The 22,304-nt window shown below is 33.6% G+C and overlaps 1 protein-coding gene across 8 annotated transcripts in view; it reads right to left on the minus strand.

The window, feature by feature from the left end:
• The window catches only part of CCDC73 (coiled-coil domain containing 73), a 280,686-nt gene that overhangs the window by 2,762 nt on the left and 255,620 nt on the right, over positions 1–22,304 (minus strand). For all 8 annotated transcript variants that reach the window (XM_077114323.1, XM_077114321.1, XM_077114322.1 and 5 more), the window contains 4 exons: positions 18,661–18,795; positions 8,061–8,250; positions 5,188–6,684; positions 2,910–3,043 (listed from right to left, as the gene is read on the minus strand). In XM_077114323.1, the coding sequence (XP_076970438.1) occupies positions 2,910–3,043; positions 5,188–6,684; positions 8,061–8,250; positions 18,661–18,795 (1,956 nt within the window). The remainder of the gene's footprint in view (positions 1–2,909; positions 3,044–5,187; positions 6,685–8,060; positions 8,251–18,660; positions 18,796–22,304) is intronic.

Below are 22,304 nucleotides of genomic sequence, written 5' to 3' on the forward strand. Positions count from 1 at the left end.
CTATAGTTTGGTTGCCACTGATGTTGAAATGGACTATGTGAAGTAAAGTTATGAATATTCTGTGATTTAATGGTTCTGTTTTGCCATCAAAATGCTTGATGTGTTTTGGTGCAGTTGGCATCAAGTACAAATTAGCCAATTTTTCAAAATCTTGATTCATTGACCTTTTAATGATGATGTTAAGGAAGGAGACATTTACACACATCTGCTTTAGTTTCTTTCCCTTCACCCACTTGGTGGGAGACAGGAGCAGGGATTGCTATAGAAACAGGATATAACGGGAATTAGCTAAGGTTTGCACGTAACAAAACATGTCCTATTCAGCTAACTGGTTTCTGCAACCTACAGCAGTAATTTTTAGTTCCAGCTATTGTCAGAGTCCTAAGAATAGATTCAAAGTAGGCACATGTCTTTTCTCCTTCCCTTTCTGTTTCCTTTTTAAGATCCCTATACCCTCCACCTCCTTTTTCTGCCTGACTCAAGTCCTAAATTTCCCCCCAGCCTAGTACTTAGTCCTTTAAATTTCAGTGTGGAGTTTAAAATTTGAAACTCAAACCTTGAATTGGATGTGTGAAATAAATGGTTCCCATTGCTTATCTTGGCCCTTCTCCTATGTTCATTCCTGAATATAATCTAGATTGCAGTGGGTTATCAACCAAACTCTTCAAGAGCAAAAATCATACCTCTCTCTGAACCCAAAAGGAGATTGCTACATACTTGCCCTGAGTTTAACATTTTTCCTTTCTGGGTATAAAACAAAATTCATTTGCCTTCATTTACAACAGAAGTTGGCCAACTTTGTTTCTAAAGAGTCAGATAGTAAATATTTTCTGAGCTTAATGGCCTGTCACTATTTAATCCTGCCATTGGAGCATAAAAGCAGCCACAGACAATATGTAAAGGAATGGGTATAGCTATGCTCTAATAAAACTACATATTAAAACAAGGTGATCGGCTGGATTTGGCACGTTACCATTTGATGATCCCTGATTTAGAAAATTATAAGCCATTAGGAACCAACTAAAAAGGCTTCATAAAGAGAAGATCAAGTAGATCCAGTTTAATCCAAGGATAATGGCACTTTCAATAGACAAGGCAGAAAGATTTGCTTTTCAGTTTGCCCCACATTACATGTTAATTGGCAATTAAGTGTAAACTAATACACTTAGTTTACTTATGTGATTATTAGCACATAAGTGATTATTAGCAATAGCAAAGCTTGTCTAGCACATTTAATAAATGTGTATTCAGCTAGTAAACTGGATTTATTTTTTATGCACTAGTATTTTGAGAAGAAACCTTTTTTCTATCATGTAAGTTGACAAAGTATAAAATAGTACTTGACTAAGAGCCAAGACATCTAATCTAGGTCCATCACAGACTGTGTCTTTATGATCTTGGGAAAGTTATTTCACATTTGTGTCACTGTTTCTTCTTCTATAAAATAACTACTTACCTTAGCAAGATCGTTCTGGGAATGAAATATGTAAAATCTCTTTGAAAAGGTTATAAATTTAAATTCTTACAAAGAAGATTAATTGCAGGTAAAGCACTGGGAATTAGGCCCAAAGAACTTCCCTATCAAGTTAATTATAAAAATGGACTTTTAAAGGAGATGTGAAATTTCCATCATCTCCTTAAATTATTTGAAAATAGGACAACTTCTTCTAAGTATTAAGTTTTTACCCTAATTAGAAATGCTTGTCTAGCCTTGATGTTGTCGCACTTCCTTTTTGCTTTGAATCTGGCTTGTCCAATTGATTAGAATTTAGATTTCCAAATGCCAAATTCCCTGCTCTTTAGTTAGGTTTTAGATATATACTTGTACACACTAATGAAACTGCTGAGCTCAATCATGAAAAAGTGAAAAAGGTAGATCTTGATTTTAGTTTCAACTCTTTCTCTTAGAGGGAGAGTTATCTCATTTGAGCTTTGTCTTATTTAAAAAGGGAAATATAACTAAGTGATGATATTGTGCATTACTGATTATATACGTTGATGTTTTATTTGGTTTCTTAATTTTTTAATTAATTAAATTTAAAAAAGGGAAATATATTATTAAATGCTGTTATTTGTTAAGCATGTGTTGCTACTATAATTGTTTATTTGTACGTTTGTTAAAACAAATTTAATGTTCATCTCTAAAATTTTAAATATACTGACTTTAAAAATCTATCACTCTGCATTTTTAAAAACTAAATTACCTTTCCTAGCCTTTTTAGGTCACCTTTTATCAACTGCCTTTTTTTTCTTTTGAGACTTTAAACAACAACTTTTCTCTTTGAAGTCTGGCATATGAAAATATAAAACTTATAAATTTAACCAGATAACCTGTCAGCTGTGGTTAGTTGCTTTTCATATGACAAATGGACTCCTGGGGGTCATATAATCTCTTCAAATACTTTCCTTAATATATACATCCATACTTACCAATATATCACATTTCGGATATTTTGGTCCTTCCATATACTGTGTTCTAATTGAAATCATTTAAAATAGACACTTTTTTCCATTGTTACAATCAGTTTTCAAAAATATAAATTAATTTAAGCACCATTAAAAACTGGTCTTGCTTAGATTATTTTTAGACGTCTTTTAGAGAATAAAATTTTAAATGCTCAAATGTCGTTATTCCTAAATTTAGGTGACTGAAAAATAGAAGTACAAAATGTGCTACCTCACACTCTTCTTCTCAAAACAGGCTGGATTATATCTATTTGATTTATACACTGTGACTTTTTCCTGCTGTTTTCTATCAACCTTAATTGTGAAAAATGGTGCCATGTTGCCCTCTTGATATTATTTTGAAGATCAGTTAGGTCTTAAAGCATCCAGATGCATACAGTTCTACACATATCTGTAGAATTAGCTCACTAAGGTCTGCTCGGCAATATTTTTAATTGACTTACATGTTCTGTGGGAAAAGAAGAATCATAAAAAGTCTTTGCAATTGCATTCCTCTCTTCACTGGGATCTCCCTTGGGATCTGGAGGGATACTCGAATTATTCAAAGTGTCAGCAACTCTGTTAATGCTGGTAGTATCTGATTGATGAAGAGGAAATGGCAAAAACTATTTTATTCTCTAGGCACTCATTTTAGTGACTGAATTTATTTCTCTCTGATATTATGCTTCTGTATTTAACAAGTAACAATATCTATTTTCTTTTTATTCTGAATATTTTATAGTTTTCCTAGCTTTGCCCTTTTATTAGCCTTTTCATTTCAGAAAATAAGCAGGTTTTTGTATTGCTCCTTTCTAAAACCTGCTGATTACTATAATTTCACATTTTAAAAAAGTGAAATTGTATAACTGTAAAAAATAACAAATAAAATGTTATTCTGCTTCCCCTAGTTACCACATTGCCACATATGTAAACATTTATATAGGGAACATCTCACCAATTCAGATTAAATGGGGGAAGACTGAACCAACTGAAAGTTGGGTTTATAAAATGTTGGGTTTTATATTTAAAGAAACTGGCCAAAGCCAACAAAGACCTGTGTAGAAGGGGTAATTGGACTTTAAAATGAACAGATAATAAACCTGTTAACTGAGAAAGGTTAAAAGATATTCATATGTTTGAGTATTTTACAAATTAAATTTCTACAGACTATAAGACATCTTCCCTTTCATTTTAGCTCTATGATTGACATTTAACTTGGAAGAAAGGACTTGTAAGAAGTTGGTAAACGTTTAGACCATACCTGAAGCAGCATTACTAAGTCTAATGGAATCTGAAATAATACACTTTATTAGGAAAATTGTAGTTTGGAAATGAGGTTTTACAGTGTTTTGGTGTTTTTTATTTTTCTCTATGTTGACTTTTCTGTTGATGCTAGTAAATAAGATATTTTTTATTTTGTTTTTAATCCCCAAATATTTTCTTTAAAAATTTTTCTCAGTTTCTTAAAGTCTGCAAAGCTTTCCTTGTAATCTGCATTCCTTTAATGGGTCTATTGCATATTGTAAAATGGCAAAATTCCTTTAAAATTTAAGAATAACTTTAGCAACTTCAACAACTGTATGAGATCACTATTAGCAATGTAAACAGAAAAGTTCCTCATGATTATACATCTTAATCTACTGTTCATTGTTATCTTCAATTAACAATCATACAACACTATTATATGTGGTATGTTTCTGTTTTGAAATATTTTTATTATGAAAAATTTCAAACACAAGTAGAGCACAAACCTCAATGTGTACATCACCCAGCTTCAACACTCATATATGAAGTCATATTTATTTAATCTATTTGCCTTTCCTCCTGTATTTTTTTTAATCTGTTGAGTGCTATTGTTTTGCTTGAGTATTTTATTTATGTCATTTCATTTTTAAGGTGAGAATGGCCCCTCCCAAGAGAGAAGAACATGTTGATATAGGCACATAATTATGGGATTCATTTTAAAGTGCTTCAAAGAGTGACAAACATTAATGATATGAAATATATTAACAGCATACTTCAATATTATTTGCAAAACAAAAGAAGAAAGCTGGGTTGGTGAAGGAACACATGAAAATAGAAATATTAAGGAAAGAGGGAAATGGGGGAAGAGAGGGACAAAATAAGACGAAAACTAAAATATGATTTTGAGGGAAGAAAGTTTTTTGTTTTTTAAAGGATGCTGAGAAAGAAAAGGAATATGCACACGAGAAGTCTTAACAACTGCTTCACAGTTATTTGTTTTAGAAAGCAAAAAGAGAATCAGATTAAGTGGTGGTTCCTAATTTAAAATTATGGACCTGGACCTAATGGTTTGCTATTTTTAGTTCCGTGTTGATGAAAATTTTAAAAATTATTTCCTAACTGCAATTGTACCTCAGTGCAAGCTGATTATACTGGCCCAGATTTAGGTGAAAAGAAATCCATAGCTGTTTAAATAAATTCTTTCCTACTTTTACATATATACATTAAATAAACCTAAATATAGTATTTTAGATTTATAAAAAACACCAATAGGGCAGGCCAAGGTGGCTCAGCAGCCAGTTTTCACCTGCCATGCCAGAGACCCCGGTTGGTTTCTGGTGCCTGCCCACACAAAAAACAAACAAAAAACCCCACTAATATAAAAGTTGTTGGTTTAAACACAATCTGTTTGGACATATTTTTTAAACTAGTACTAATAATTTCAAAAACAAATTTTAAGAATTACAAAATGAACTGTTTCAAATTTTGTTTTCTTACCTGTTCTAATTTCCTTCCTAACATCATCCACACCAACATTTTTACAAAGTGCAATTGAAACAATCTTTTTGTTTTCTGATGGATCTATTGGTCTCTCCTTTGGCAACAAAGAAATGCTAGAAGCTGAAGTGCTCACTGTTTGGCTTTCAAGTTGATTTACTTTAGACCAAGGACTAGGGTCTAAAAAATTCAAGTATACTGGAGTTTTCTCAGTTTTTTTTTCTGAAGTTGAAAGATCAAAGGCTAACCTTCCACTTCTGTTTACTAAATCTCCAGACGGCTTTACGTGAAATGAACATGATTCTTCCAGCTGTCCTTCCATGTAAATTTTTCCTGAAACTTTGTCACTTAATGATTCTGTTTTCTCTGTATCATTTAACAATGTATGCTGTCTTGCATCAGCATTCACAAAAACTAAGAAGGAATTTTTGGGGTCTGCAATTATCTGATTCTCATTAATCTGACTCTCTTTATTGGAAAGCTGTACTTCTGTGGAACTTTCCTTGTGAAGAGCAGTATTCCTATCTTTGGGTTGTGGAACATGTATATTCTCATCGTTAACCTGAAGATTGGAAATGGTCACATCGTTTTCTGGATATCCCAAACAGTCCTTAAACTGACTATTTTGATTATCATTCAAATGTTCCCGTATAGTTCTATCCCTGGGGCTTGAGTTGGGTTTCACCAACATAGGCATATTAGTTTGCTTATCTGAATTCTCAATAAATACTTTCAAATTATCACTGGAAACAGCAGATGAAATAGGGTAATTGCTTTCTGTGTCACAGGGTACACTTAATTCAGCTTTCTCTGAAGTATCATTACAGACTTGTTGAAAATCTGAAGTTTGTTTAAATGGCAATGTGCAGCACTCATTTTTATTTAACAGTTGTATTTGTTTTACTTTACATTGTTTACTATCTAATATAATGTTACTTGAATCCTGTAAACTACAATTCTGACACTGAACAGAATTCTTTTCTACGTCTAGAGATGACTCCAAATCTGATATAGTTTTGTCAGTATTTGTAATTTCCATCTCTGTAGGGTTTTTTTTATTCCCCCAAAGCAATCTGAATTGTTTCAACAGTTCATTTTCAGAAACATTTTTGTTATGATTTGTATTGTGCGCCATCTCATTTAAAATTCTGTCAGATGATGGGTTAACATCTTCCAAATGTACATCTGGAGAGTGAAGATCTAATCCTTCAGTTCTTTCTAGGTCTCTCTTTTCTGCTTCTGTTGATATACCTACCACTAAAAACAGACTATCCAGTGATTTAAATTCTATACATCCATTTTCTTTTGCTAAGCACTTGTCTTTTTCTTCTACAGTAATTGATTTTCTGAAGTCATTTATACTCAAGGTTTGCTCTTGACTAGTTAATTCTTTATCGATGCAGAAAGTTTTGCTTAGGGAGATTTCACTTTGATTTTCATCCGGAGGTACGGTAGTATTGATTTCATTCTTGGGGCTTTTTTCACAAAGCTGTAAATCTGTCATGATGAGAATTTATATTATACACATTTATATTTTATAAATAAATAGAAAATATAAAATGAATATATGCTCATAAAATATAAATAAATATAGATAAAAATTTATATTATACACTAAAGTCTGTTTTTATAAATCATATATCAGTTATTTTCATAAAAAGATGTTTAGCTTTAAACATTTCATTAGCCAATAATTACACAAGCATAATAACACTGGCTTTTACCAAAATAATTGAATTTCCTTTATTATAACAAGCATATATTTAGTGTGCTAAATATTTGAGCCTACCCATATTAACATTTCATTTATTTATTTATTTATTTATTTATTTAGGGGGGGGTGCATGGTCCAGGAATTGAACCCAGGTCTCCCGCATGGAAGGTGGGCATTCTAACCACTGAACTACCCGTGCACCTCATTTTATTTTATAATAGTAAAAGTATTTTTGGTTTTTCAAAAAGGAAGTATGTTGGAGGATCACAAAATGCTTTTTATTTCTCTATTTTATTGCTTCCTTTTGGGTATATATAACAATTCCATTTAAATAGATGATTATATAAAAATTCATTCACCCTAATAGGTTATATTCTAATTTCTATTGCTATCCAGGGTCTTCTGCATAGTACTACATATATTTAGAAACTGCTAGCTGGCTTCTTCAAGCCTGACAAAGATCACATTCTTATTTACTACTTTAAAATTCTGAAATAGTTTTGTCAAGAGGACAGAAATATCAACTGAATTAAAAGATTAACTTTATTTATCTATGTTCTAACTAGATTTCAAAATACATCACCTAGAATACAAATTCCGGGGCTTAATGGACTTTTTTTAGGTCAATCATTCTCTCTACAACATCTCCACCAAGTGGTTGTTCAGTCTAGGTTTGAACACTTTCAAATAATCAATACCATCTTTAAACAACTCTTTTTCAAAAAGGAAGAATTAGGAAATTATTTCAATGGTTACAGAAGGATCATCTGAACTACGAAAAGTTCTCTTATTCAGAAGATTACTGGTAACCCAGAGAATACTCTTAGCAAAGTGGTAAACGCAGAAGTCAGAATCCATACAGCCTAGGGGTAAGTGATGAGAAGGAGAGGCAGAAGTGTATTTTCCCCAAAAAAATACTGAGCATAAAGGATAATTGGAAGGAAGCTCATTTTGTTAAGACATGAAAGAAAAGGTGTTTCTCCAACTACACTACAAGGTCCTCAAAGCACAGTTTATAATTTATTTTCCCCTGAATTCCTTAAAGGGGCTGGGCAGTGAAAAATATTGTGTTAATTGATGGCTGATCCCTTATTTACGAGAAAAAAAAACAACAACCTCAAAATACAACTTAGAAAATATCAAAATATTCTTAGGTTACCATTTATGATGATTACTTCCATGGGTGGGTTTTCTTTCTTTTCCTCCTTTCTTCTATATTCATTTTCTGAACAACAACTCACACTGTTTTCTTCCCTTATTTCTTGTCCAGAATTATATTTCTGTATGATGGAGTTTTCTGATTTTTCAGTTAATATTTCACTGTTTTCGTTATTTACATCTGGAACATTCTAATGTAAATGGAAAAGGTTCCTTTTATATAAAAACAGATTGTTAAAAATTATAAAAAATTTGAGAATACTTTGCTGATACAAATGGAATGTTTCAATTTAATCCTTCAGCAATTTCTATGTGAAAGCCACGTGTTTTTTTTTAATTAATGTTAAGATACCATTCTTCATAACAAAATCACTTAAATTCATTTTATATAGTCTATCATTTAAGCAAAATGAAGATCATTAGATGTCTTCAAACATGCATAACAAAATGCTGTACTTATATAATACCGCATGTTATATATAATAAAAGTGCCACCCTTATTTAAAAAGCAAGTTAGTCATGGCAAGCAAATATTTTGAGTGTCTATTTTTATGTATCTTTAAAACAGCTAATCATCAACATTCTCCCCCACCCCCTACATATATTGAGCACATATTACATGTGACGCACTGATAGTACTAAGCTTTGGAATACAGTTATGAACAAAATATAATCCCTGCCCTCAACCAATTTACAGTCCAGTGGGGAAGACAGGAGAATAAAAAAACAGCAGGTAACTTTAATAAAATACAGTAACTGCTCTGAGAGGGATAAATAGAAGGCACTATGGCAAATACAGAGCATTACTGACCCTACTTTGAATTAAAGTCAAAGAATACTTCTGAGAGGAGGTGATAGCTAAGAATTCTGAAATGTAATATGAAGGTTTAGACAGATGGGGGTAAGGAGGTACTCAAGGAAGAACAAATGGCATATACATATGCCTGATAGCAAGCAAGATTACAGCCTGTTCACAAAACTGTAAGTGGTTTAGTTTGACTACAGCTTAGATGTAGTCAAAGCTGGAAGAATGTGGAGAGATGAGACTTGAGGTAATGTCGTTAGGGCCTAACATAGCATGCTAAGGAATTTCAGTTTTAATGAAAATCACTGAAGGGTTTTAAAGAAGGAATGAATAAAATGATCCTAGAAATTTCAACCATTTCTGGCTGCAGTATAAAGAATAGATAAGAGTAATGTTTTTCAAACTCCTTTGAGTGAAATCCCCAATGAGAGATGTTTTACAGTTCAATGAGTACACCAAACAATACTTACTTTAATACTCTGTGTTTGCTATGCTATTTTTCATCACTTGAAAAATAATCTGGTCACAACACACTAAATTGATTTCCATGAACTACTAACAGGTTGCACACAGAAGTATGAAAAAATGCTATATTAAAGAGAGGCAACACATAGGGCAGAGAGATCCATCAGAAAGTACCATAGACATATAGGTAAAATCAGTAAAGATGAAGAGCAGTAAATAGATTCATGAGTTATATATGTACTAATGTCAACAAGACTTGGTAAATGACTGAATGTGAGAGGGCTGAGAGAAGGAAAATCAAGATTACTCCCACAACTCAGAGTAGGTAACTAGGTGGCTGGTGGATGTCATCCACTGAGTTGGAGAATAGAGAAGGATTAGCAGGTTTACAGTTTTTTATCACAAGTTTAGTTTTAAACCTGTTAAATTTGAAGTTACTAAGATATTAAAATGGAGTTGTCTAATGAACATTTAGATATATGAATCTGAGCTTAAGAGAGAAAATTGGTCTATAAATATAGATTTGAAAATAAATGGCAGATGAAAATTTAGCTTAAAAGAGCAAACATTTATTTCACAGTTTCAATGGATCAGAAATCCAAGAGTGGCTGGCTGGATTTGATGGTTCTGACCCAGGGTCTCTTGTGAAGTTCTGGTCAAGTTCCATCATCTGAATCCTTAACTGGGGCTGGAAGATCTTCTTTCAATAAGACTCATATGGCTGGCACTTGGTGCTGGCTGTCACCTGGGGTGCCTCCGTTCTCTTCCACATGGCATTTCATACTCAAGGGCCTCTCTTTTCTAGGTGGTCTCATTCAGATTTTACTACCTGGTGGCTGGACTCTGAAAAAGGTGAATGGAGGGAGGAAAGAAGACAGGAAGGGAAAAGGAAGGGAGCAAAAGAGTATGCCAGAGAGCAGAGCAGAGGTCACCCAAGACGGAAGTCACAGTCTTCTTTTAACTTAATCTCAGAAGTGACATCACATCCCTTTGCTATATTCTGTTCATTAGAAGCAAGTTACTAAACACACTCCACACTCAAGGGGAGGGGATTACGAAAAGGTAATACCAGCAGGCAAGAATCAATGGGGGCCATTTTAAAGTCTGTCAAACATGATACTACTTAAAAACTCAGTGAGCCTATTTTCTCTTCCCAAAAATGGAAATGTTGTGAGGGTTAGGTTAAATTGTATATACATACAACATAGAATGTATAGTAACTGCTCAATTAATGGCAATTGTGATAATAATAATAATAATAATAATAATAATCTGTTATCACCCTAAAGAGCAGCCCAAGAGGGAGGGAAAAAAGCCTATGTATGAAATATAAGGGGGGAAAAGAAAAGGGCATCCAAGAAGGAGATAATTTCAAATGCTTCAAAGGGATTGAAAACTGTCCATGGAATGTAGTGTTCATTGGATGTGAGTCACTTTGGCAAAAAAAAAATTCAGTGGAATGAAGGAGCAAAGCCAGATTGTCCTATGTTAAAGAATGAAAAGCAAGTTAGGAAGTGAAGCATATGAGTTTAGACCAAGTTTTCAAGAAACTTGGCTCTAGAGGAGAGAAGAGTTAAGAGTTAAGCATGAGATCAAACTTGAGCAAGTTTAATTACAAATGGAGATACATATGATAATAATTGTGCCCATTTGAAGTTATTATGTACCCCAGAAAAGCCATGTTTTTTATCCTGATCCTATCTTGTGGGGGCAGCTGTTTCTTTCAATTCTGATTCAGTATTGTAGATGGAAACTTTTAATTAGATTTTCTCCACAGGGATGTGGCATGTCCAGTTGTAGGTGTGACCTGTTGATTAGATGGAGATGTGACTCCACCCATTCTAGGTGGGTCTGGATTAACAGAGTCCTTTAAAAAAGAGGAAACATTTTGGAGAAAGCAGAGCTGACACAGATGCCAACACTTGGAGAACAGAGACAAAGATGTTTGAAGATGCTTGGAGTCCAGCAGATGTCACCATGAGACATTAATCAAGGCAGAAGCTGGAGAGAGCCACAGGAAACCAAGAGATGAAAGCTAGCCACAAAGAAGCAAAGTGAGGAGCCCCCACAGGAAGAGAGGCTGAAAACAATGGAGCCCAGGAGCAAGGAACAGTAGATGCCAATACGTGGCTTCCTAGCTGACAGAGTTGTTCCAGACCTATCAGCCTTTCTTGAATTAAGATATCTTTCCCTGGATGCCTTAGTTTGGAGATTTTCATAGGGTTAGAACTGTAAGCTTGCAACTTAATAAATTCCCTTTATAAATGCTGCTCTCTTTCAGGTATATTGCATTCTGGCAGCTTGAAAAATTACTAAAACAGTAATTTGCAAAAGAAGAAATATAATTGACAAATGTGAAGATATATTTAAAATTAAAACACAAATTAACACTGATTAAAAACAAATATTAAGAGAATTTGGGTATACAGGAACTCTTACATATGGTAGGTGGGAGTATAAAAATTATGATCTTCTGGAAGGCAATCTGGCATCAGGTGTCAAAGTAAAAGTGTGAAGCTCTTTGACCTGGTAATACTATTTCTGGAAATTTATATTAAAGAAATATCACTTTTTTTTGTACATAATCACAAAAATGTACAAAGATATTTGTACAAGGATCTCTAATAACAGAAAGTGGATAAATTAATTATGGCAATCCTATTCACACAATGGATCTATTTTCACTGGCTCTTTAGAAAGATAGCCACTATTTGGCATGCTACAAAAAAACTACAAAACATTATAGAGAGTTCGACTTTTTTTCTGGGGGGGGTGCATAGTCCAGGAATTGAACCCAGGCCTCCCGCATGAAGAACTTATATGGTAGATGAGGCCTCTTCCTACTATTTTCTGGATCAAAGGACAAAGATAGGAATGTGCTTCATTTAGACCAGTGTATGCTGGGCACTTTGTTATTACAGGCTCTTGTCAAGAAGTGAGGTGTGTGTGAACGTAGGCAGGAGACTTCCAAGGGCTTCTGCCTAGTCTGAGGCAGCTCACTTCTCTCTCTGCCTGGAGGCTCTTGATGTTGATTTTATTTTGGTTGGAAAAAGGTGGATGCATGTGAATTTCTATGTACGTGTGTCTCTAAAATGAGCACATATAAAGAAAATCTCTGGGAGGTTATATACCATGTCACGGTCAGGTTCATGTGTCAACTTGGCCAGGTAGTGGTATCCGTTTGTCTGATTGGGCAAGTGCTGCCCTGTCGGTGGCTATGAGGACATTTCATAGACTTAAATCATGATTATGTTGGCTGCATCCACAGCTGCTTGCATTTGTAATCTGCCAAAGGGAGTGCCTTCTGCAATGAGTGATGCTTAATCTAATCACTGGGAAGCTTTTAAGGAGGATTCACAAGAGATAGTCACTCTTCCTGCTTCAGCCAGTAGGCTTCTCCTGTGGAGTTCATTTAGACCCTTCACTGTAGTCACCAGCTTCATAGCCTGCCCTATGGATTTTGGACTCTTTCATTCCCATGGTTGTCCAATTAGCCTGTCTTGAGACTTTGTTGAGGAACTTCATCAGAGCTACCAGCTTGAGGCCTGCCCTACAGACTCTGGACCCTTACATTCCCACTGTTGTCCAGCCAGCCTCTCCTGAGAGTTTGTTGAGGACCTTCATTGGAGTTATCAGCTTGCAGCCTGTCCTATAGACCTTGGACTCTACATTCCCATGGTTACATGAGACACTTTTATAAATTTTATGTCTATGGATATCTCCTGATGATTCTGTTTCTCTAGAGAACCCTAGCTAGTACAGTTATGTACCAATATTTTAGTGATTATTCTTTCCAGGTGGTAGGATTATGAATGATCTTCACTTTGTTCTTTTAAAGTCTCTGTAGTGTATAAATTTCTCAAAAGGAAAATATGATAATCTGACATAAATGTTTTTATTCTATACCAACTAAGCATTAACTCCCCATTCCCTACTCCCATTTTGGCCCCTGGTAGCCTGTATTCTAGTTTCTGACCCTACAAATTTATTTATTCTAATAATTTCATATCAGTGGGATCATGCTGTAACTGACCCTTTAATATGTTTCTACCATTAGACTGGGAGTTCCTTGAGACACAGTATGTGTCTTTTTCATTGTTATACTACTGCAAACTTCCATAGTCTATGACACATAGAAAATATTCAACAAAAGTTTGTTGAATAAATGCATAAAAAATAAAGTAAATGAATAAGCATATATATTAAGAGTACCCATTGAAGTAGTGAGAGATAAAAGACTGAAAAATACTCCTTTACAGAGAATGTTTGCTGACTTCTACTCTAAAGCAATAACTAAAAATATAAAACAGTGGTATAGCTAATAAGCCAATGCTGGAAATAAAATGGAATACTAAAAATATTCAAATAATTTAAAAGAAGGCAGGAAAAGAGGAAATGAGAAATAAATAACAGAAAAATAGAAAATAGTTGCAAGATGGTGGACTTATACCCAATAATATTGATAATCACATTAAATGTAAATGATCTGACTCCCATATTTCCCATGAGCAGCATAAAGACACAGTGGGATTAAAGGTAACAGGAAGAAAAAGACATATATTGTAAACACTAATCTTATAAGAGATGGAGTAACTATATCAATGTCAGACAAAATAAACTTCAGGTGAAGAAATTTTACAGGAGTAAAGATAGATATTTTGTAATGATAAAATGGTTAATTAATGAGGAAGTCACAACAATCATAAATGTATATACATTTAATAATAGGAATTTTTAAATATATGAAGTAAAAACTGACAGAAAAGAGAAAGATAAATTCAGTTATAATTAAAAATTTCAACACCCCTTTCCCACTAATTGATACAAGTAGACAACAAATTAGTAAGAACATAGAAGACTTAAACAATATTATCAACCAAATTGACAACTGACATTTATGAAACATTCCACCAACCAACAGCAGAATACACACTCTTTTCAAGGGCACATGAAACATTCACCAGGATAATAGTATGCATGGCCAAAAAAGTCTTAATATACTGGAAAGGATAAAAGTCTTAGAAGGTTTTCTGACTACAACCAAATTAAATTTTTAACAGAAAGATATCTGGAAAATTCTCAAATATTTGGAAATTAAATAACATACTTCAAATGACTCATACCTATACGTTTTTTTGAACACAGGCTTCAAAGCAGACATCAAAAGGGAAATTTTAAAATATGTTGAAGTGAATGAGAATGAAACACTATATATCAATATTTGTGGAATGGAGATAAAGGAGTGCTTAGAGGAAAATTTATATACTTAAATTCTTACATTAGAAAAGAAGAAAGGTCAGTAATGAATGATCCAAGTTTCCATCTCAAGAAGCTAGAAAAGAAAAGCAAATCAAACCCAAAGTAAGTAGAATGAAGGGAATGAAAAATGAATAGCAAAAGTCAATGAAACAGCAAATGAAAACACATGAGAGAAAAATCAGTGAAGCCAGAAAAGATTAATAAAGTTGAAAAAACTCTAGCTAAACTGATTGAGAAAAAGAGAGACAGGGAGAGAGAGAAAAAAACAATTATAATATTAAGAATGACACTGATGTGGATCTTACAGGGGTATATAATGAGGGAATATTATGAGCAACTCTTTACCAATAAATTTGACTTGGATGAAATGGACAAATTCCTTGAAAGACAAAAATTACCAAAACTGACTGTTCTAGGGGTTCCCAAGAACACTCTTAGGTTTGGTGATGACTCACTAAGAGGACTCAGAGGACTTAGTATATATTTATTATGATGGTTTAAACTGTTATATACCCCAGAAAAGTCATGCTCTTTTAATCCTGATCCAATCTTGTGGGGGCAGACCCATTGTAATGGGTGACTTTTTTATTAGATTTTTCCATGGAGATGTGAGCCTATCCATTTAAGATGAGTCTTAATTAGTTTACTGGAGATCTTAAAAGAGCTCTTGGAGAGAGTAAAAAGCTCAGAGCTGATAGAGAACAGATGCTTAGACACAGATGCCTGGAGATGCCAAGAGAGCCGTTTGAAACCAGAAGCTGGGAGAGAAGAACAGCACATGTCGCCAAGTGCCTTCCTATGTGATGGAAATAACCTGGATGCTAAGCAAGGACTCACAGAAATAGTCATAACCTGGACAGAGTCAAGTGAAGCTAAGAGATGAAATCCTGAGTTGGCCCCAGAGAAATTAAGTGAGGGTCCACAGATGCTTGGAGAGAGAAAGTCACTGGTATCAGAAGCTAGAAGCAATAAACTGGAGCAAGGGCCTCAGACACCAGCCATTTGCCTTCCCAGCTGACAGAGGTGTCCCAAATGCTGGCTACCTTTCCTCTGAGAAGATATTCTCTTCTTGGTGCCTTAATTTGGACATTTTTATGACTTTAGAATTTTAACTTGTAACTTAATAAATTTCCTTTATAAAAGCCAATCCAAAAAAAAAAACAAAAAACAAAAAACAAAATTAAAAATTAAAAAAGCCAATCCACATTTATATGCATTCATGATGTATACGTTCATGGGCTATGGTCTTTCATATATATTGTCAGATCAATTTGCTAATGTTTCATTAAGAATTTCTGTTTAGGTTAATGAGAGATGCTTGTCTGTAGTTCATTCTTCTGTGATTTTTTATTCTAACTTTTTTAAGAGGATGATGGTGGCCTCATAAAATAAGTTAAAAAGTATTCCCTCCTCCTCTATTTTGTGAAATAATTTTGTAGGCGTCTGTGGTAGTTAGATTCAGTTGTCAACTGAGTCAGGTGAGGGCACCTCGTTCTGTTGCTGTGGACATGAGTTAATGGTATGTGAACCTCATCTGTTGCTGATTACATCTGCAGTCAGCTAGGAGGCGTGCCTGCTGCAATGAATAACATTTGAATTAACTGGCTGGTGCTTAAATGAGAGAGAGCAACATAGCACAGCCCAAGCAGCTCGGCATACCTCATCTCAGCACTCGCAGCTCAGCCCAGGCCTTTGGAGATGCAGAAAGAAATCATCCCAGGGAAAGTCGTTGGAACCCAGAGGTCTGGAGAGAAGGCCAGCAGAGATCACCCTGTGTCTTCCCGCATAAGAAAGAACCTCAGTTGAAAGTTAGCTGCCTTTCCTCTGAAGAACTAATGAAATAAATCCCCTTTTATTAAAAGCCAATCTGTCTCTGGTGTGTTGCATTCTGGCAGCTAGCAAACTAGAACAATGTCGCTTTATTTTTTTCAACAAATAACTGAAAGGAAAAAAAAGCCAATTCATTTCTAATATGTTGCATTCCAGCAACTTTAGCTAACTGAAACAGTTATATTCATGCTAAGATTTATTACAGTGAAAGGATACAAAGCAAAATAAGCCAAGGCAAAAGGCACAAGGGGCAAAATCTGGAGGAAACCAGGTGTTAGCTTCCTTACCCAGTGGAGTCACAGAGGCACTTAACTCCTCCAACATACTGTCTACCAGGAAGCTCAAAAGAGAAACAGCACCCATGATGCTACATGGGGTTGGTCATGCAGTCATACTCTGCCTAGAAATATATCAAAATCCAGACTCCCAGAAGGAAAGCAAGTTTTCAGCATAAACCACATTATTTGTATAAACAAATAATGAGCATTATTTGTGAGGCATACGAGCTTCACTTATCAACCAGAAAATGATGGGAACCCTGCCAAAATTCAAGTTCCCAGATGCAGCCAAGGGCCAATCTTGTAAGCAGGCCTTTCTAAGTTTATCAGTCTCAGATCCTATGTCAACTCTTTTCTGCACACCACCACAAGAGAAAACTGAGACTATGAGTAGCTCTGTATTTAATTTAAATATTGGATTATTAAAAATGTTCCTACAAAGAAAGCATCATGTTCATATGGCTTCACAGGTGAATTCTAATATTTAATGAAGAAATAATACCAATTACACACAAACTTTCAGAAAATACAGGAGGAGAAAACACATTCCAACTCATTTTATGAGGCCAGCCATTCTCTGATACAAAAACCACACCAAAAGAGTATAAAGAAATGAACAAACAAAACCTACAGATCAGGATTTCCTATCAACGTAAAATCCTTAAAAAAGTATTAGGAAATCAAATCCAGTCATGTATAAAAAGGATACTATATCACGGCCAATTGGGGCTTATCCCAGGAATTCAAGGTTAGTTTAGCATTTGGAAGTCAATAAACATAATAAACCATATTAACAGAATGAAGAAAAAATATAATCATCTCAGTAAACACAGAAAAAAGGCATTTGACAAAACTCACCATCCATTCATGATAAAAACTCAGTGATTTAAGAATAGAAGGGAACTTCTTCAACCTGATAAAAGGGCATATACAACAACTTATGTAAACAAGACAGGCATATCTACTTTCACAACTTTTATTTAAGATTGTACTAGAGGGCCCTAGCAGGTGCAATGAGCTGAAAAAGAAAGAAAATGAATACCAAGTAAAAAGAGGTAAATCTGCCTTAAATTTGGAGATGAAATGACCATGTACATAGAAAACCCTAAGGTTCAACAAAAAACTACTCTGTCTGACAAAATAGCTTTAAAATGTAATGGAATATAAGTTATGTATGTAAACCCAAATGTACTCCTATATACTAGCAATGAATAGTTAGACAAATAAATTATAAAATAGTTTATATGATTCTAAAATATGAAATATTCAGAGATAAATTTAACAAAACATTTGCAATATCTTTACAATGAAAATAGCAAAATACTGCTGAACAATAATAAAAGAATACCTAAATAAGCAAAACAATATACCATGTTCATAGATTGGGAGACTCAATATTACGTCAGTTCTTCCCAAATTTACAGAATCAGAACAATCCCAACCAAAATCTCTTAGTTTTTTAAATAAATTGACAAACTTATTCTGAAATTTATATGGGAAAACAAAGGGCCTAGAATAATAAAGACAATTTTGAAAAAGAAAAACAAATTCGAAGGACGTATACCACTTCATTTTAAATCTTATGAAGGTACACTACCAAAGACAGTATGGTATTGGCTTCAAGATGGACTTATAATCAATGGATCATAATAAAGAGACCGGAAATAGAATGACATATATTTGCTCAGCTGATTTTCAGTGGAAGTACCACAGTAATTCAACAAGACAAAGAAGTCTTTTCAATGAATACGTGTCCTGGAACAACTGGAAAGCCACACTTCCCAAAATGGCCCTCAATTCTTATGTCACACTGTACACAAAATTAACTAAACATGTATTACAAACCATAAGCTTACACTCTTTTTTAAAAGTTGAGAAACTGAAACTATAAAGCAAGAAGAAAATTACCAGTGATGTATCTAATTTCTTTAAAAGTTTTGTACCCCAACATACAAGAATTTTACCTGAAATTTTTTGTCTTCCTCAAACCTTTTCTGATCACATAATTTGTTGTAATGATCTTGTAACTTAATATGAGTTTCTTTAAGTAATGATAATTCAGTTTTAATCTCATTAATATCTCCATTAAGGTCTTCAACCTATTATAAAATTAAACCAAAATGAGCAAGCATAGCAATACGTTTTGCATAAAAATACTTTTAACACACGTTTTGGAAAATACCAAAATATAAATAAAAACAATCAATATTTACTAATACTAAAAGCTATTGTTTATTGAATGTTTACTGTGTACCATGCATTATTCTGAGTAAAATAAACAATTTCAAACTCAAAAATGTTATGAGAGTGAACTTATTTGTTCTTAGGAAATCTACATATACTTTCCTTCAAAGTATTGTTTGAAGGAAAGGTTAATTAGATGATTTTTTTCTTCCGTTAAAGAGACTCATCACTTGAGGATGCTTTATTTGTCCTAAACTTGCATTCTTTTTCTCTTATGAAAGACTAACTTAAAAATACCAATGACTTCCCAGTGCCTGCCCATATAAGACTTGCTTTCTTTTTAATAATAATTTGAAATAAAACCAAGGAAATGGGAATCTTTAAATTCTGTGACAGTATAACTCTACAATTTCAAAATGACCTGATGTATTGATAAGATGATGAGATTATAGGAATGTTCATATTATAATTCAAAACCATTTTCTACTATAGCATTATAGGTTGGTTAAAAGATGGCTTTTTGATGAATTTTATTGTGTCTTGTGAGCAAATCGTTACTGAGTCCAGCATTAGAATGGAATTCTCATTACTTTATCATAAAAAAGCTTGTCTTGAACAATTTCAAAACTCCACCACAAATCCAAAAATGCATGTAATATTCCTTACAGAGGACAGCAGATATGAGCTCATCCTTCACTGTCCTTTTATTTCATTTATTTTTAACCATCCTTTAATCTATCACTGCAAGGTAGTTCTTTTTCAAGGTTAATCCCTCCACATGTTCTCTTTATCCCATCCTCTCCTATCATCTCTTTCCTTTTCCAACAACCATTTTATATTAAATAACACTAACCCCGCCAATTAAGCTTCCAAAATACCTCCTGCATTGATCTCTCTTCTTCCTCTATTACTGCCCTAATTCACACCCTCATAGATTCATGGCTAGATTACTGCAGTATTTTTATTACTGATCTCCTTCCATAAAGCCATCTTCCATACTGTTGCTAGAGTTATTTTTCTAAAACACGTATGTGTCTGTGTCACTTCTCTGCTTAAAATCCCTCAATGGCTTTCTATTACCTAGGAAATAAAATTTATTTCCCTTAGCAAGAAAGTAAGGACTTTGTAAGGTGCCGTTTAGAAGCTTATCTCAACTTATTATCCAATGTCCAGTCTATATATTACCATGCTTTATTCTGAGCAGATTATTTATCATCCTTGAAAATGCAAATGTGATTTTTTCCCCATTCTTTCTTAAATGGAATGCCAAGAGGAGGGATGGGAAGGGTAGAGAATAAGCACTTTTGCCTAGTGAAATCGTATTTATCTCTCAAGGTAAACTTTTGTGTTGTTTTTTCCCTAAAACTTTCTCCAACCTAACTAGATGACATAATTTATTTAATGCTTTCATAGTATATTGTTAATAATACTAAAAAAGCACTCAGTACTATTGTAGTTGATTTCATAATTATCTGTACCTTGAGTGTGAACTTTGGTAATCTTTTTATTTTAGGCATTTTTTAAAATTCAGTGCCTAGCACATGGTAGATACCCATCAAATGCAAACTGAATTCCCTTCTATGACACCCCTTTCTCTAAATAATTTCTTAAAATCCCTATTTATTGTCTTTCTGCCTATATATCCACTGGTTATATACCCAGCCAAAATCAAAACAGGTATATGTAACATTGTGCTATATAATGTTTCAATGGAAATTTAAATATATCATCTAATAATATACACTGTTTTATTTGTACAGTATTTTCATTTTTTTTTTTTACTTTTTATTTTGAAATACTTTCAAACTTACAGGACAGTTAAAAAATACTACAAATCCCATAAGGAGTACTCTAACATACCCTACTTACCCCCAGATACCAAGATTCACCTATTCTTAAGATTTGGCCACATTTGCTCTCCCTCCCTCCCTCCCTTCTTTCCTTCCTTCCTTTCTTCCAACTCTCCCTCTATCCCACCCTCCTTCCTTCCATCCTTTTTCTGAACATTTGAGTGTAGGCTGTAGACACCATGCTCCTTGAACACTCAGTACTGCCATGTACATTTCCTAAGAACAAGGATATTTACTTATGTAAGCCATTAAGTGCAGTTATCAAGTTCAAGAAATTTAACATTACAGCTCATATTATAATATTTTCATATGCTCCAATAATGTCCCTTTGATCCTTTTCTCCTCCCTTGCTAGATCTTATATAGGATCATGCATTGCCCTTAATTATGATTTCTCTTCAGTTGCTCTGTTTTTTAAATTGTGGGAACATATATAGTATTTTCTTATGCTGTTGAATTTTTTGAATGACCAGATATAAAGCAGCAGTTTCTATGATTCCAACTCATTCTTGTATCTTTATTATGTCTTTTTAAAAACCAGCTTGATCCAATGGCAACAGCCATACTATAATTCTCCTTTACTTAAGAATGGTGAAATACTTACATACAGATAGAACTACAGTTAAAGAGTAGATCTGACCTCCCACTTATGAATATTCTTAAGGAATTAAAGCAACTTTTTCTTATTTAAGAATAGTCTGTTTAGAACTAAAGAATTATGGAGGTGAAATGATGGTAGAATGAAGAATTCTAAGACGAAATCAATCTTATCAAAATTTAGAGATTGAGGCCTCACTGATAAAACTTATAAATGCTTATATTTCTCTTAGTTTAAGGTCTTTTCTCTTGAGGGGTGGGGCAAGGTTTTGGCTTACCAGGGAAAATGAGTGTTTAATTTTTTTGGCTCAACCGATTTTTTATTTTGCTTGGTTGGCATAATGAGGTTTGTATTTCCTTTTCACATTAAAATTTTCTTTATCCTAACAGTATCATTTTCATGGTCTTTTACATGGAAAGGGACACTAAGGGTTGGATTCAGAAATATGGATTAGCTGAAGCTAAAATGGAGATTACTATGCCTCTTGTTTAATGATACACTATTTTTATGCAATGTAAAAATCATATGTTAAATATCCAAAAAGCTTATCTAGAAAAGATTCATTTTTCACTATTCCTTGAGTATTGCTATACAATTAATTATAAAATATTTAATGATTTAATTATAAAGTATTTAATGACTCAACTATAAAATATTAATGATTTAGTTATAAGATATTCTTATACATTCTGATGCAATTAATTACAAAGTATGCTTATTAGAGTTAGGTAAATCTCATCAAAATCATCAGTGAAGACTCGGTCTCTCTGCAATATAAATTAATGGGAACATGTTAGCTACAAATGAATTGAAAATAAAGAATTATATAATTTCAAACAAAAATCATCAACAGAAAATGTTATCAAGCTGGTTTTTAGACACTATTAACATTTGTTGGCCAATAGAATAGTCTCAAATATATTCTTCTTACTTTCCCAAAATATAGTTTCCACAAACTCATAAAGTGACTATTATGT

The sequence above is a fragment of the Tamandua tetradactyla genome, chromosome 8 (genome assembly GCF_023851605.1).
Source record: "Tamandua tetradactyla isolate mTamTet1 chromosome 8, mTamTet1.pri, whole genome shotgun sequence".
NCBI lineage: Eukaryota > Metazoa > Chordata > Mammalia > Pilosa > Myrmecophagidae > Tamandua > Tamandua tetradactyla.